Source organism: Amaranthus tricolor, chromosome 7 (assembly GCF_026212465.1).
Source record: "Amaranthus tricolor cultivar Red isolate AtriRed21 chromosome 7, ASM2621246v1, whole genome shotgun sequence".
Taxonomy (NCBI): domain Eukaryota; kingdom Viridiplantae; phylum Streptophyta; class Magnoliopsida; order Caryophyllales; family Amaranthaceae; genus Amaranthus; species Amaranthus tricolor.
This window is the reverse complement of record NC_080053.1, coordinates 27,777,392-27,789,762: the sequence shown is the minus strand read 5'-3', so window position 1 is coordinate 27,789,762 and position 12,371 is coordinate 27,777,392. Positions and strand designations below refer to the sequence as shown.

The window sequence follows — 12,371 nt, the reverse complement described above, 5'->3', positions numbered from 1 at the left end:
CATTAACTTTCTTTTAATAGCTATTTTTTAATGTTTATAGGGTCATGGTTATAAGTGATCAACTACAAAAAGTGATCAAATTAAATTTGTAAATGATAGGTTTTAAATTATCAATTTAAAACAGCATATATATCTTTGGTCAACCTAATAACGATATTCTCATTGTGAAACCGTCTTATTTGATAATTGATGTTTTAATTTATGTGTGGAAACTTTTGTCTTTTTCTATAAGTAGAGAGTAGTTTGCATTAATAGAGAGCTGCCAGTTGTGGAGAACGGTATGCAGTATGCACCATGCCATATTGCCATTGCCGGTTAGAGGCTTACCTATCAAGTTTCAGCTCAATTTAGACTCGTTCTAAATCTGACCAATTGTTTTAAGTATGTTAGATAATCATCACAAACACGGGACAATTAAATCTCTCTAGTAAGTGTAAAAAAGAAAAAAGTTTAACTGGTATTGGTTATCTTTGGTGTTTAAATGCTAATAAGAATACATTAGAGGAAATAACCATGTAAGGAAATTATCGTTCGGCTAACAGAACTTTATCATACATTTTGAAAAAACATACATGAAAATCAACAATTAAACTAAGCAACCCTAAATGCAAATTTGATTGATTAAAAGTTAGAAGATAGAAATTATATGGATCGGTTACAATTAGATTAACTCCACTCAATGGTATCAAATTTTGGCTTGAACTTGGGATAATATGGTTTTTCCAACAATTGAGAGGAGTTTTAAGTGACATTTCATAATTAATGGATGATAAATGTTTTTTGCCAAAAAAAAATAGTCGTTTTAATCGGTAAACTTTATGTTTAACATGTTGATTTTAACAAAAAATTCTATCAAATAAAACCCAAAATTTCATAATTATTACATGTAATTTCCTAATTAATTTATTTCTTTTTTTTATATAGATAATTTATTTTATGTTAATTGATCTTAAATAATAAAGCGTAAAATTAAAATATTTCAATATAATTATACGTTAATTTAGTGATTTGGAACTTTATATTTCAACCTTATAATAAAGGTTAGATTTTCAGCACATTATTTTTATCTCTGGTGAATCTTGGCTCCATAGTTATTATATGGGGTTAAGTTATTGTTTTAGCTATAAAAGTATTAGGCGTCAAGCTTTAAAATCTCGACCTCTGCATTTAAAACTATACTCTTAATCACTAAGTCATATTTAAATATTATTTATTATACTGTTTTATACGGTAAATTATAAATTTTTATTAATTTTTCATTAATAATATCAACTTTTTGATTAGGCATAAATAATATCAACTTAGGAGATTTTTGCCTAGAATAATACCAACTTTTATTTATAGTAGATTTTTAGACTAAAAAACAAAGGTAAATTAATGGTTAAATACAAGTTGGTATTATTATAGGATAACACGCTCCAAGGTTTATATTATTCATAGTTAATCAAAAACTGGTATTATTGTTGGAAATTAGCAAATATTTGTATTATTCATGATAATTTTTTCTGTTATGTATTTTTTTTATTTCATATAATGACCAAAAAATTTATTGCCACTAATTCTTAAATTGGTATCATTGTTGGTTAAGTTTAATTTGATTAATTAATGTTTTTTTAAAATATACATAAACTCAAAAACTTGTATGAGTCGTCTAATGATAAGACGCTCTCATACAATACGTGTTGATTTATTGTCCTTTTATTGAAAATAAACGGACAATTTAATTGTTCTTAAATTATCTCACTATTTACATATATTCATTTATAAACTACACTTAAATGAAAATTTGCATTTTAATGATGGAGAAACTTGTTGGGAAAAAAATGAGAATTTTAGGAAAAAAAATCAATCATTAAATTTTTTTAATGTCTAAAATAACTAAATGGGGATCATAAATTAAGCTACATGCATTGTTAGTATACACACTTATAGGTGCAACTAATTTAATTTAATATTAATCAAAAGATGAGATTAAATTTAAGAGAGGGGGTGATATATTGGATTTGAAAAATGTTATTTTAATTATCCATCGTTTTTGTTTATAACTTTAAACTATTTTATTTCAACCGCGAAAATTTAAAATTAAGTTTTTAGTCTACCAATTAAAGATAAAATATATTTATGCATGATTTTATTATCTCTGTCTTAATAAAAAAAATTTTATTACACACTTTTTTTATAATTTATTTATTATAATGCATATTTAAATAAACAGAGACTCAAAATAATTTTATAAAATATGCAAAATTAAAAGTGAACAAACAAAAAATGAGCATACAAAGTATGTTTTTGAAAGTTTTTTTTTTTAAAAAAAAATGTTTTTGAAATGTTTAAACCCTCGGGGTTTTAATACATTTTCCATTTTAGTTCATCTTGTATGGTTGTTGCTATTTTATATTTCTGGTCAGATTCATAATTTTTTAATCCACACATAGTATAATTTATCAGTTTATCTTATCAACAAATTTACTTTATCGTTTTATTCCATCCACAATGAATTTATCATTTTATCTCGTCTCCACTTTTTTTTTCATTAGCACATAGTATTTTTTTAGTAGTTTGCACATATAAGTAGTATAATTTAAGAGAAATTGTCAAAAATAAACCATATTCAAAATAAACACAGTCGTTATTTATTTAAAAAAAATAAATAATAGTTAGATATTACAGAAATTTCACGTGGTGATCCAGAGGTTTTTGCTTTTTCACAAATGTTTTTTTAAATCCATCTGGTGACCTTAAGCTTCCAACATTTTCATGTGGTAGATAAAATGTTAATTTTTAGTTAAATTAATGATTTATTTTGATTAAATTTAAAAAAATGTGGTCAATTAGGGTGATCACAACGTTTGTTTTTTTAAAAAAAGTCATTACATCGAATAAAAATAGCGTAAAGTAAGTAAAAAAAATTCCTTTTTATATACTACATAGAAAAATTAAAAGGTCAAAATCACGGATAAAAAAAATCTGTTACATAAAAAAGCCGAAAATTCAGATAAGCACCTGAAATTTTTATAAAATTTAGGAAAATTTACAAAGAAACACCTTATAAAACCAGTTTTTTTGTAAAAAAACAACATTTAAAATTTTTTTTGTAAAAAAACACCTTTTAAGAGACTTTTTATTAAAAAACACCTTAAATCAGTTTCCGGTGACTTTTGTCAACTTTCAGGCGTTGACTATGCCATTTGAGCTCAAAAGTCAACACCTGAAAGTTGACAAATGGCATAGTCAATGTCTGAAAGTTGACAAAAGTCATTGAAAACTGATTTAAGGTGTTTTTTTGAATAAAAAGTCTCTTAAAAGGTGTTTTTTTACAAAAAAAAATATAAATAAATAAATTTTTAAGGTGTTTTTTTTTTTTTTAAAAAAATGGTTTTATAAGGTGTTTCATTGCAAATTATTTTAAATTTTATTTACGATAAATTTATTTTTAACGGTAAATATTAATTATTCACAAATTCTCCTTTATGATTTTATCTTATCAACACATCTAGTTTTCTCATTAAGCATCATTGTAGTATTTGATGAAAGAAAGCCAAAATTAATTTTCTAAATTACTTTCGAAGTTTCAATTTCCAACTACATAGAAGAATATAGTTCCTCTAATCCTCCATTAGAGTACTTTTTGAAAAGATTAATCGAAGAAAAAATTATTCTGAAGTGGAGATTACATCAAATTTTATAAACAATGATGGTAAGTCTTCTGACATCGACAATTGCCAGATATAATATTACTGATTAATTCCCAATTAATTTTATTTGCATTTTATGTTAATGTTCTTAGCCTTTTCTGTTGATTTTCTGGTCTCTAATTGATTTGTTTCCTATGAATTCCCATTGATGAATTATTGCTTCAGTTTTGCAAATGGACTAACTTTCATCAGTAGATCTTATTTCCTCATTTTTGTTAATTAATCAGTTTGATTAATCTATCTTTTGATAATTTCTGTTTGATTTTGGGTTTTGATTGCTGAACTTAGTTAACGAATTTGTATTATTAGGTTTTTTTTTATAGTAATGAGTGAATTATCAGAGGATGAAATTACAACCTGAATTTTATGTAGTTTTCATGTTCAAAAAATCAAGATATTTTACAAATTTTTACGGGATAATGAGCTTAAAGTTATGGGTTCTTATATTTTCTCTAGGGATTTATCATTTTTTTTCTAGGGAAAGATTAACATGCTATTTTCTTAAGATTAAAGCATCTCTACAACAATAATTTCATGTTTCACATTGATATTCTAATGTAGTTTAATCTTTTATGTAATATGTGAATTGTTGAATGCACGATGCACTAATTAATGGCTATTCAAGTCCAATGGTAAGGCAAAATAATGCTTACTCACGAGAAGAGGGGTATTGCAATCAAATATTAATCATAGATATAAAGCTGAATAGGTTCTCCGGCCAAGGGTTTCACTGCCCTCGACCTTTATCTCTTTTGATGAAGGTATGATTTAGTGTCTTTTAGCCCTCTCCACACCTTGAACATAGCTTCTATGTGTGGAGTATATCGGGTATTATAATGATGTTTATAAAGCTGAATAGAGAATTGTCTTTGCTAGTGCTGTGAGGGAAGAAAGGGGTTTGATTATTGGGGGTTAGGGAATAGTCTACTTGGTGCTTAGTTCAATTTATGATCAGTCATTTACAAGTGTTAGAGAAAATCTGGGTGACAGTTGCTGGAAGAGATTCGCCACCAATTGGAACTGATGCATAGCAATGTGCCACTTTTGGAATGTTGGAGAAGTCTTCAACTCTATATCAAAGCTTATAGTATAAAAGCTTTCATTATGGCCTTGAAGAAAGGTGCATTTGCTTCATGTTTATAAAAGGATCAGTTGTAAAATAAGCTATGAAAGCTAGCGCATCTTCTTGTTACTTTGGCCGAAGTCTATTTCTTCTGACTACTTCATAAGTACCATTGAAATTTCTTGATTAGTTTTTCATGTTTGCAAAAAGCTTGCTCACGATAAGATACAAACTCCAACTCTTTCTTTGATTTTCTTAATTGCTAAGATATGATTGGCCTTATTAGCTTTGGGATTTGGTCTTATACTGCCATTAGTTGTTGGATAGATTTTGATTTGAACATGTTAATTATAAATAGTCTAATTCTCTAATACATTCCTTGGCATAACTGGCCATTCTTTACGAGTTTTTAATTATTTCAAATTAACGCAAGTCCTTGTAAGGGGGAGTGTCTAAATCCATGTGCACCTAGGAGTTTCATTATTAAGAAGAGAGAAAAACCTCCTTCTAGGCCTAGAGAGTAACTTATTTCACTGCTCGTTTCTTTTGAGATACTTCTTTTGTTCTTTTGATTTTGGTACACTTACTATTATTAGAGCAAGACATTCAAGTATTTGGATTGGTTGTTGGTGGTTAAAAAATGATTCGACTCGTATTTGAGTCGTTACAAATCATTGATAATCTTCAAGTATCCTTTTAGATATCACTTTGGTGTTACATTTTAAATTAACTTTTAGTTTAGTTTAACTTTAGTGCAATTCAACTTAGTTTAGTTGAATTATAATCTCAATTCAATTTGAGCCGTACATTTAAGGTTTTAGCCTTTAGATACCACTTGGGACTTTAACACGTCTTGCTTAAAGTTTGAGATTCGTTTAGTGACCGTTTGGAATAGATACAGTATTCAATTAATAAATATTGCATGTTACAAATTCAGGGTTGCTACCTAAGTAATTCTTATATTATTTAGGTCATAATATTAGTAATGCACATAAGTTAAACAATTTATCTGAATGTCAAATGTTGATTCCACCAACTTTGAGGGAAGTTTAGTTGTTGATGTAGATTATTGAGCTCGTTGAGACCATTAGTTTTAGGGTGTTTTGTTGTGCTTGTCTTGAATACTCGAGGTCTTGCTTCATACATGTATGAAGTCCACATTTACTTGTCTAGTTCCAACCTAACCATAGGCCCTAAGAAATCCTCAAAAATCGTAGACGCTAGCATGACTTCCTCCTAAAAAAACCCTCTTGAGAAACTATGACATCGCTTTGGAAAGTGATGAGAAGTAGCTCCGAAAAAGAGATGGCCTTGACAAAATTTATTTTTTGACTCACTACCGCCGACGTAGGCACTGGGGATGTCGACTTGCTAACCTTCAAACTAGGCTTGGTTAGGATGGATCCACGTGGTTTCATTCGAAAAGAGAAAGTTTTAACCCACCAACAATTGGTGGTTGAATTCCTCACAACTTTCCACATCGAAGAGGAGGAAGCCAGTGTTGATAAGTTCGAGCTTGACCAATTTGGGTGTTTTTGCGTCTTCAACTGATCTTTTGCACCATATTTGCAAAACGCAATGAGGCTTAGGGTTTTGACCCCGAAACTCCTCGTGCGGGAGAAGTTGATTGTGACAACCCTAATGACCCATTTGATGGCTTTCATGACTAGGATTTGTGGTTGCACTTAACTAATTGTGCTCCTTTTCATATGGGAAAGGAAAAGTCGTGAAAAATAATCTATGCACAGTTAGGTACGTCTAATGGCTTTGCATGTTTGTAATATAAAGCTAAGGCCAGTTTCATGGTATCTTCGAAATTTAGCACGTGACACAATACTATACAAGTAATATGAGAACTCAAAATGGAAGTGAAAATTTCCCCTGTTTTTGGGTGAGAGGAGGGAGGGGTGTCTTTGTTGGTGACTACACCTGTTTGCGAAGTCCACTATTTTTATTGCAAGCTTTCTCATGTGCATATGGATTGATGTAAACTGTTGTGAACCTCAATAAGATATGAACGCCTACATGGTTTGTTTGCCTTCAATTTCACTTTTTTTCTTGGATTCAATTTAAAACTTTCTATTATGATAACCTAAAATAATTTGATTACTACGTTCATTCTTTCATTATGAGCTACCTTGTACTCTCTCTGTAGGAAAAAGAAGCTAAAAAGGAAGCTTTTAGAAAGTATCTAGAGTCAAGCGGTGTCGTTGATGCTCTAACTAAAGGTACGCACTTCAATGCTCTAACTAAAGGTACGCACTTCAATCTATTATCAATCTAACAATAATCACTCTTTAAGTCAAATAAATATACATGTATATGTATTGGGCGTGTTTGGCGCAACAATTTAAGTAGTTAGTGGTTTAATAAGGTTAAAATGATACTTTTAATAAAATTACATTGTTCGGTAAATTAAAAAAGTAGCAGTTTAAGTAACGCTTAATAGTGGTGCAATTAATTGTTTTTAAAATATTACAACTTGTAACGTTCCAAAATCAAAAGTTGCGGTTGAAGATTTTCTCTACATTTTTCTAACATATTAATTATTATACTCCAACAGCTACCATAACAACTATTTTTACCAAATAATTTTATGTTGTCGAATTAATTAGACATTGAAATACTTCTATTTGTACTACTATAGCGACGTACACAAATAACACTTATATCCACCCACACAACTCCGATGCACTGTACATGCTCATTACCGTCGTAAATTAATACTTGCACCATTTTATGTTTTCATAGTATTCAATACGCTATTTTGACTTTTCGTATCTTTACCTTGAGTGATAGATAACTAAAAATTATAAGAAGTTATTATTATGAAATGACTAAAAATTGTAAAAAGTTTGTATTATGAAAATATTGGATTTACACAAATCAAACAAGATCTCACTTTAATATATTTTATACGTTAGCAAGTAGCAGCATTATCTTAAATATCATTGGTTGATAAATTGTGAATACTATTGAGATGGTGTAACTACAAATATATACATACATATCCATACCTCCATATGTGATTGGATATAAATATTTAAAAAATATATTACACACTCGAATATACTTGATATATACATATATGTCCAAAACTCTAGATGGATAGTTTGAGATATGTATTTTAATACTCCCTCCTATCCCTGGTATTTGTTCCATTTGGGATTTGACACTATTCATCAGTCACTCTTGATTTGTATTCTTAATTTATAAGTTAATAAAATATAGTACAATGGGATCTTTTTTGATTTGTCTCATCGTAAACTGTATTAATATCAAGTTGTGTTATTTCAAATCATGCAAAGTTAGAGATATTAATGATTGAATTAGTGCATGTAAGAGTGTAATTCCAAATGGGACAAATAAGAGGAAAGGAGGGAGTATGAAATACAAAGTGTATGCAAACACAAATACACTCATACGCACATACATGCCACACTCAATATCAATTTGAGATAGTTACCCTTTTGACTTTCTTGCATAATTATTAATTTTGTTGAAACTCTCCCTTAAATGTTTTTGTAGTTCTTGTTGCGTTGTATGAGCAAAATAACAAGCCCTCTTCTGCTCTCGAGTAAGCATCTAACTTTTTCTCTCTTAAGTTTTGCTTGATGAATTTCTGTCAACTTCAGAGATTGTGATTACTTTTCTCTGCTGTCCCTTTTCTGTGATTTCTACTTTATCTTTGAGCTCTTGACTTTCACGGTTTCACCACAGAATTCTTATGTTAGGGTAATGTTTTGCCATGTTGTCCCCTCTCCGCACTCCAAAATGCAAACCTGCAAATTTTCAAAGTGAGCTAGGTATGTTGGACACTTGGACTCCTGGTGATATGACGCTGTCAATTTTTCCCCTTTGTCACGTTTGGAAACTACTCCTTAGAACAACTATGTTCAAAGTTACACATAAATGTGTGTTCCGCTTATTATATAGCTGAAACATGAACGAAGTTATTAGCAATACATTTTTGATCACATGTCGGAAGTCCTTTTTGTTTTTGTTTTTATCTGACTTAGGAGTGGCTTAGTGGATTAGAGTACATCATTAGAATTGATTAAGTGTAAATTCTGATGTTTGATACTTTGATTTTATAGATTTGTACAACAAAAACTAGGGGGTCCTACTGTTGCTGAATATGAGAAGCTCCAAGCTGAGATGTCAGAGTTGCAAGCAAAATACAGTGAGCTTCTGGTGACCCATCATGAGACCTGTAAGCAGGTATTTCCTTTGAGCTAATCATATCATCCTATTATCGCCTTAGACAGAGTATATTAGCCTTAAAAGGTTTATCCGTCATATTTTGCATTGTTCCCTCCTCCTGCCGGCAGTCTGATAGATGTCGACTACGTAGATGGTTTGTGTGGTAAATTGTCTTCTTTGTAACCATCTAGTTGCATTATCTTGATGTCAACATCTAGAGCTAACCAATTCTTTAGTCTGTTCAACAAATTCCGTGTTTAAGGCTTGACACTTCTCCTTAAAATTGCTTATGATTAGGGATGGCAAAATGGGTGGGTAAATACGGTATGCCCTCCCCCATACCCATACCCACCACCCATGGCGGGTAAGTTTTCATACCCATGCCTACCCACCTGGATATGCATTCAAACCCATCACCACCCATTATGACCAACTGGGTTTACTCACCTTATATCCGCCTCACATTCATTCCAAGTCCGCGTTATATACTTTATAAATCCCTACAAATTTAATTGTACATCTAATTTTGTTTAAAACATACAATGAAACAATGTAATAAAATAAAATTAATATTCTTTTTGTCAATAGTTTAAACCATTCCTACTCATGAACTCATTGTAAATATTATGAACTTGTTTAAGCTTTTATACTTTTTTGGCTATAAAAATTTGGTGTGAAAGGAAAGGCAGGGCCTTATGTTCCCGTTGATTGCCTATTATACATTCCCTACTTGTGTTATCTTATAATACCTGATCCCAAGTTGGGTTTTGCTTTGGGTGATCGTGTATGTGTAGCTTTGCTATTTATCTCTGTTTACAAGGTATGTTGCCCCCTCTATTCGTATTGGTCTGAGGCTAGTACTGGTGTCATGTTCCATGGAAAGCTTCACAAGTCAATTTGAGTGCCAATCTTTTGATCCAAAGGCATGCAAATTATGAACAGCCCATCCTCTTTCTTCACATGGATCAGTTCTGGTTCTCTCTTTTCTTCATGTCTTCATAGTGGCCCTTGGGCTTTCATTTCATTCCATTCTTGGTAAATTTGATTTTTTAAAGTGGCAATTAAACAAGATCCTTCTAAATATTTAGTAGTTGATTCATTAGTGCAGCCTGAAATTTTCCTTTTGTCTTCCATGTCTTTCTTATCCTTCACATGATAGTTCTCGACTCTTGTTTACTCCCTTTTCCTTCCCTCCCTTTCCTTTCGAAAAGCCTGTTCAGTCAAAATGTTAGTTGTGTGTCCCTTGTAGCAACTTGCAAAGTCTTAACTGAATGTGTATCATGTGAAGAACAAAAGGGCGAATAGCTATTTTTCCCTGTTCATACACTTCACTTAAGTTGACCAAAAAAGAAATTTTTTTGAAATGCTTTTTGTTTATATCAACATTGATTTCCCCCTTTGTGTCCGTATTATCACCATCGTTTATTTGTACCATGGACTACAGAAAATGACCCGTTTGACTAGTTAAAACTAAAAAGTAGGCAAACGCCTATTTTTTGTTGAGAAACTGGCCATTAATGGAGCTATTCTAAGTCGATCATAAGCTAGGATTCATTTGAAGTATATGAATTATTGTTCTAGTTGGGCTGTGTTTTATTCTCTCCGTTGTTTATGGGCTGAACTTTGATAATTGCATTAACTTCCCCTCCTTTTTGCCGACCACCACTTCACTGTCCCCTTCTCCTGTCCCCATCGGCCACCATTACTAACTCCCCTTCCCTCCCCTGCTCTTGTTTCCCCCCACCACTGCAACACCGTCCAGCCCCACCCATGCTCTGCCCTCATCCGTTTTCCTGCCATCTCTGACAAAGGCAAACAAAAAATGAAAACTTGTAATTCTGTGTAATCTAGACCGAATTAATTTTCTCAAAGAGATGGATGAAAAGAAAACTGATAAGCTGAAGTACCCGTTTGTTTGTAGAGTATTTGCATGTTGGTTCAAACCTTTGGGGTTATTTTGCTACTTGTACAATAATATTTCAGGGAAACTCGAGACAATTGATCTAATGCTACAATAGTTATTACTTCCGACTTAACATTCAGGTATCCTTTGTTTTGCAGTTGGAGGAGTACAAACATTCCTCCAGTATGGTAGCTTTAGAAGAGACCATTGTAGAAAAGCCCCATGACCACGATGCAAGTCATCAAGATCAATCTGACAAGGAAGAAACATTACACAAGATCAAGACACGGCATTTGGTCCAGCAAGATCTTGCTGATTAAAGGGAGGGATTCGTGTTTAAGCCCGCTCGCCTTAACTCTTTCATTTCAATGGGCGGAAACGCTCGGTTGTCCTTATCATGTAATCAAATGATCCTACACACTCAAGACTTAAAGGCTTTTTGGATATCTTCATTTGTTGGGTATTCCATTTTGTGTCTAATTGTAAAGATGTCGTTCAACATCTCGTGCATTGGATATTGTAAATGTACGTCTCGACTATGGTATTGGTAGCCGCCAGTCTGAACGTGCGTCAATGGAAGATATACCAATATTTACGACATTTTGATCATTCTTGCGATTTTGCGAACCCGCGAATTGTAGAACAATATCCAACTCTATGACGGCGCTGATGACCATTGAACCACATTTATTTGCTTGAAAGGTTACACGACTATATTCTTTTCGGTTTCTATTAATAACAACAAATAATAAACCATTAATGGAATTCAATCGACACAACCTTAATTACACTACTTTAATTCCGATTATCCTTGCGATTTTGCTAACATCCCAACCCCAAATACATCCAATAATTGTCATTGTCGTTGGTTTGTGTGCATCACCACACCACCTCCATTGCTCGCCGTCGACCCCTAGGTGCGCCACCATCCCAACAGGATTTCATCCTTTCTCCTCAATTCAGAATTTAAAAAAACATATTATCAAATTATAATTTAGTTTTGTAAATTGTAATTCAAAATATAAGTTTTTGATTTGTTTTTGTACCATATTTCGAGTCTAAATGCTTGCTTCATTTTCAAATAATACGACTAATAGATTAGTGGAGTTTTATTTTATTTTTTATTTTTTTATAAATTATTTTATATTATACTTTATTGATATAATGCAACCAAAAGTTTAATTTAGTTGTGCTTTAAAAAATTTATGATCCATTCTTAAATTCCTGGGTCATATATATATATATATGCGCACTTGTTTTTTACAAGTAATTTACTAAATATTTTGATATTAAATATTTTTATTTTACTTAAAAAAAAATTATGAAAATTAACTTAAAAAATTATATTTTGTGAAGAATAAAACAAGAATGACAACATAATTTCTTATACATGAGTTAAAATTACCGAAATAAGATTAAAAATAAATAAAAAACAACATTAATATTGAAATGTAGTGAATATTAAAAAACAGAGAAAGTATATATATACACTATATACTAGTATAAA

The 12,371-nt window shown here is 31.2% G+C and overlaps 1 protein-coding gene across 2 annotated transcripts; it reads left to right on the top strand.

Annotated features, from left to right (window-relative positions):
- Window positions 1–3,500: 3,500 nt before the first annotated feature.
- On the top strand, window positions 3,501–11,438 carry LOC130817622 (uncharacterized). Of its 2 annotated transcripts, none has more exons than XM_057683435.1 (5): window positions 3,501–3,697; window positions 6,914–7,013; window positions 8,287–8,335; window positions 8,856–8,979; window positions 11,023–11,438. In XM_057683435.1, exons 1-5 carry the CDS (start codon window positions 3,692–3,694, stop codon window positions 11,182–11,184), a joined length of 441 nt encoding a protein of 146 aa, XP_057539418.1. In that variant the 5' UTR covers window positions 3,501–3,691; the 3' UTR covers window positions 11,185–11,438. The 2 variants fall into 2 exon arrangements, with proteins under 2 accessions (XP_057539418.1, XP_057539420.1); XM_057683437.1 differs by having other exon boundaries at window positions 3,504–3,697; window positions 6,914–6,986.
- The last annotated feature ends 933 nt before the right edge of the window (window positions 11,439–12,371 follow it).

Bases quoted from the DNA above. Each gene is read 5' to 3' on its own strand.
- LOC130817622 (XM_057683435.1), top strand. The intron at 7,014-8,286 runs GTACGCACTTCA...ATGTTTTTGTAG, and splicing joins CTTCAATGCTCTAACTAAAG to TTCTTGTTGCGTTGTATGAG. The intron at 8,980-11,022 runs GTATTTCCTTTG...TTTGTTTTGCAG, and splicing joins ATCATGAGACCTGTAAGCAG to TTGGAGGAGTACAAACATTC.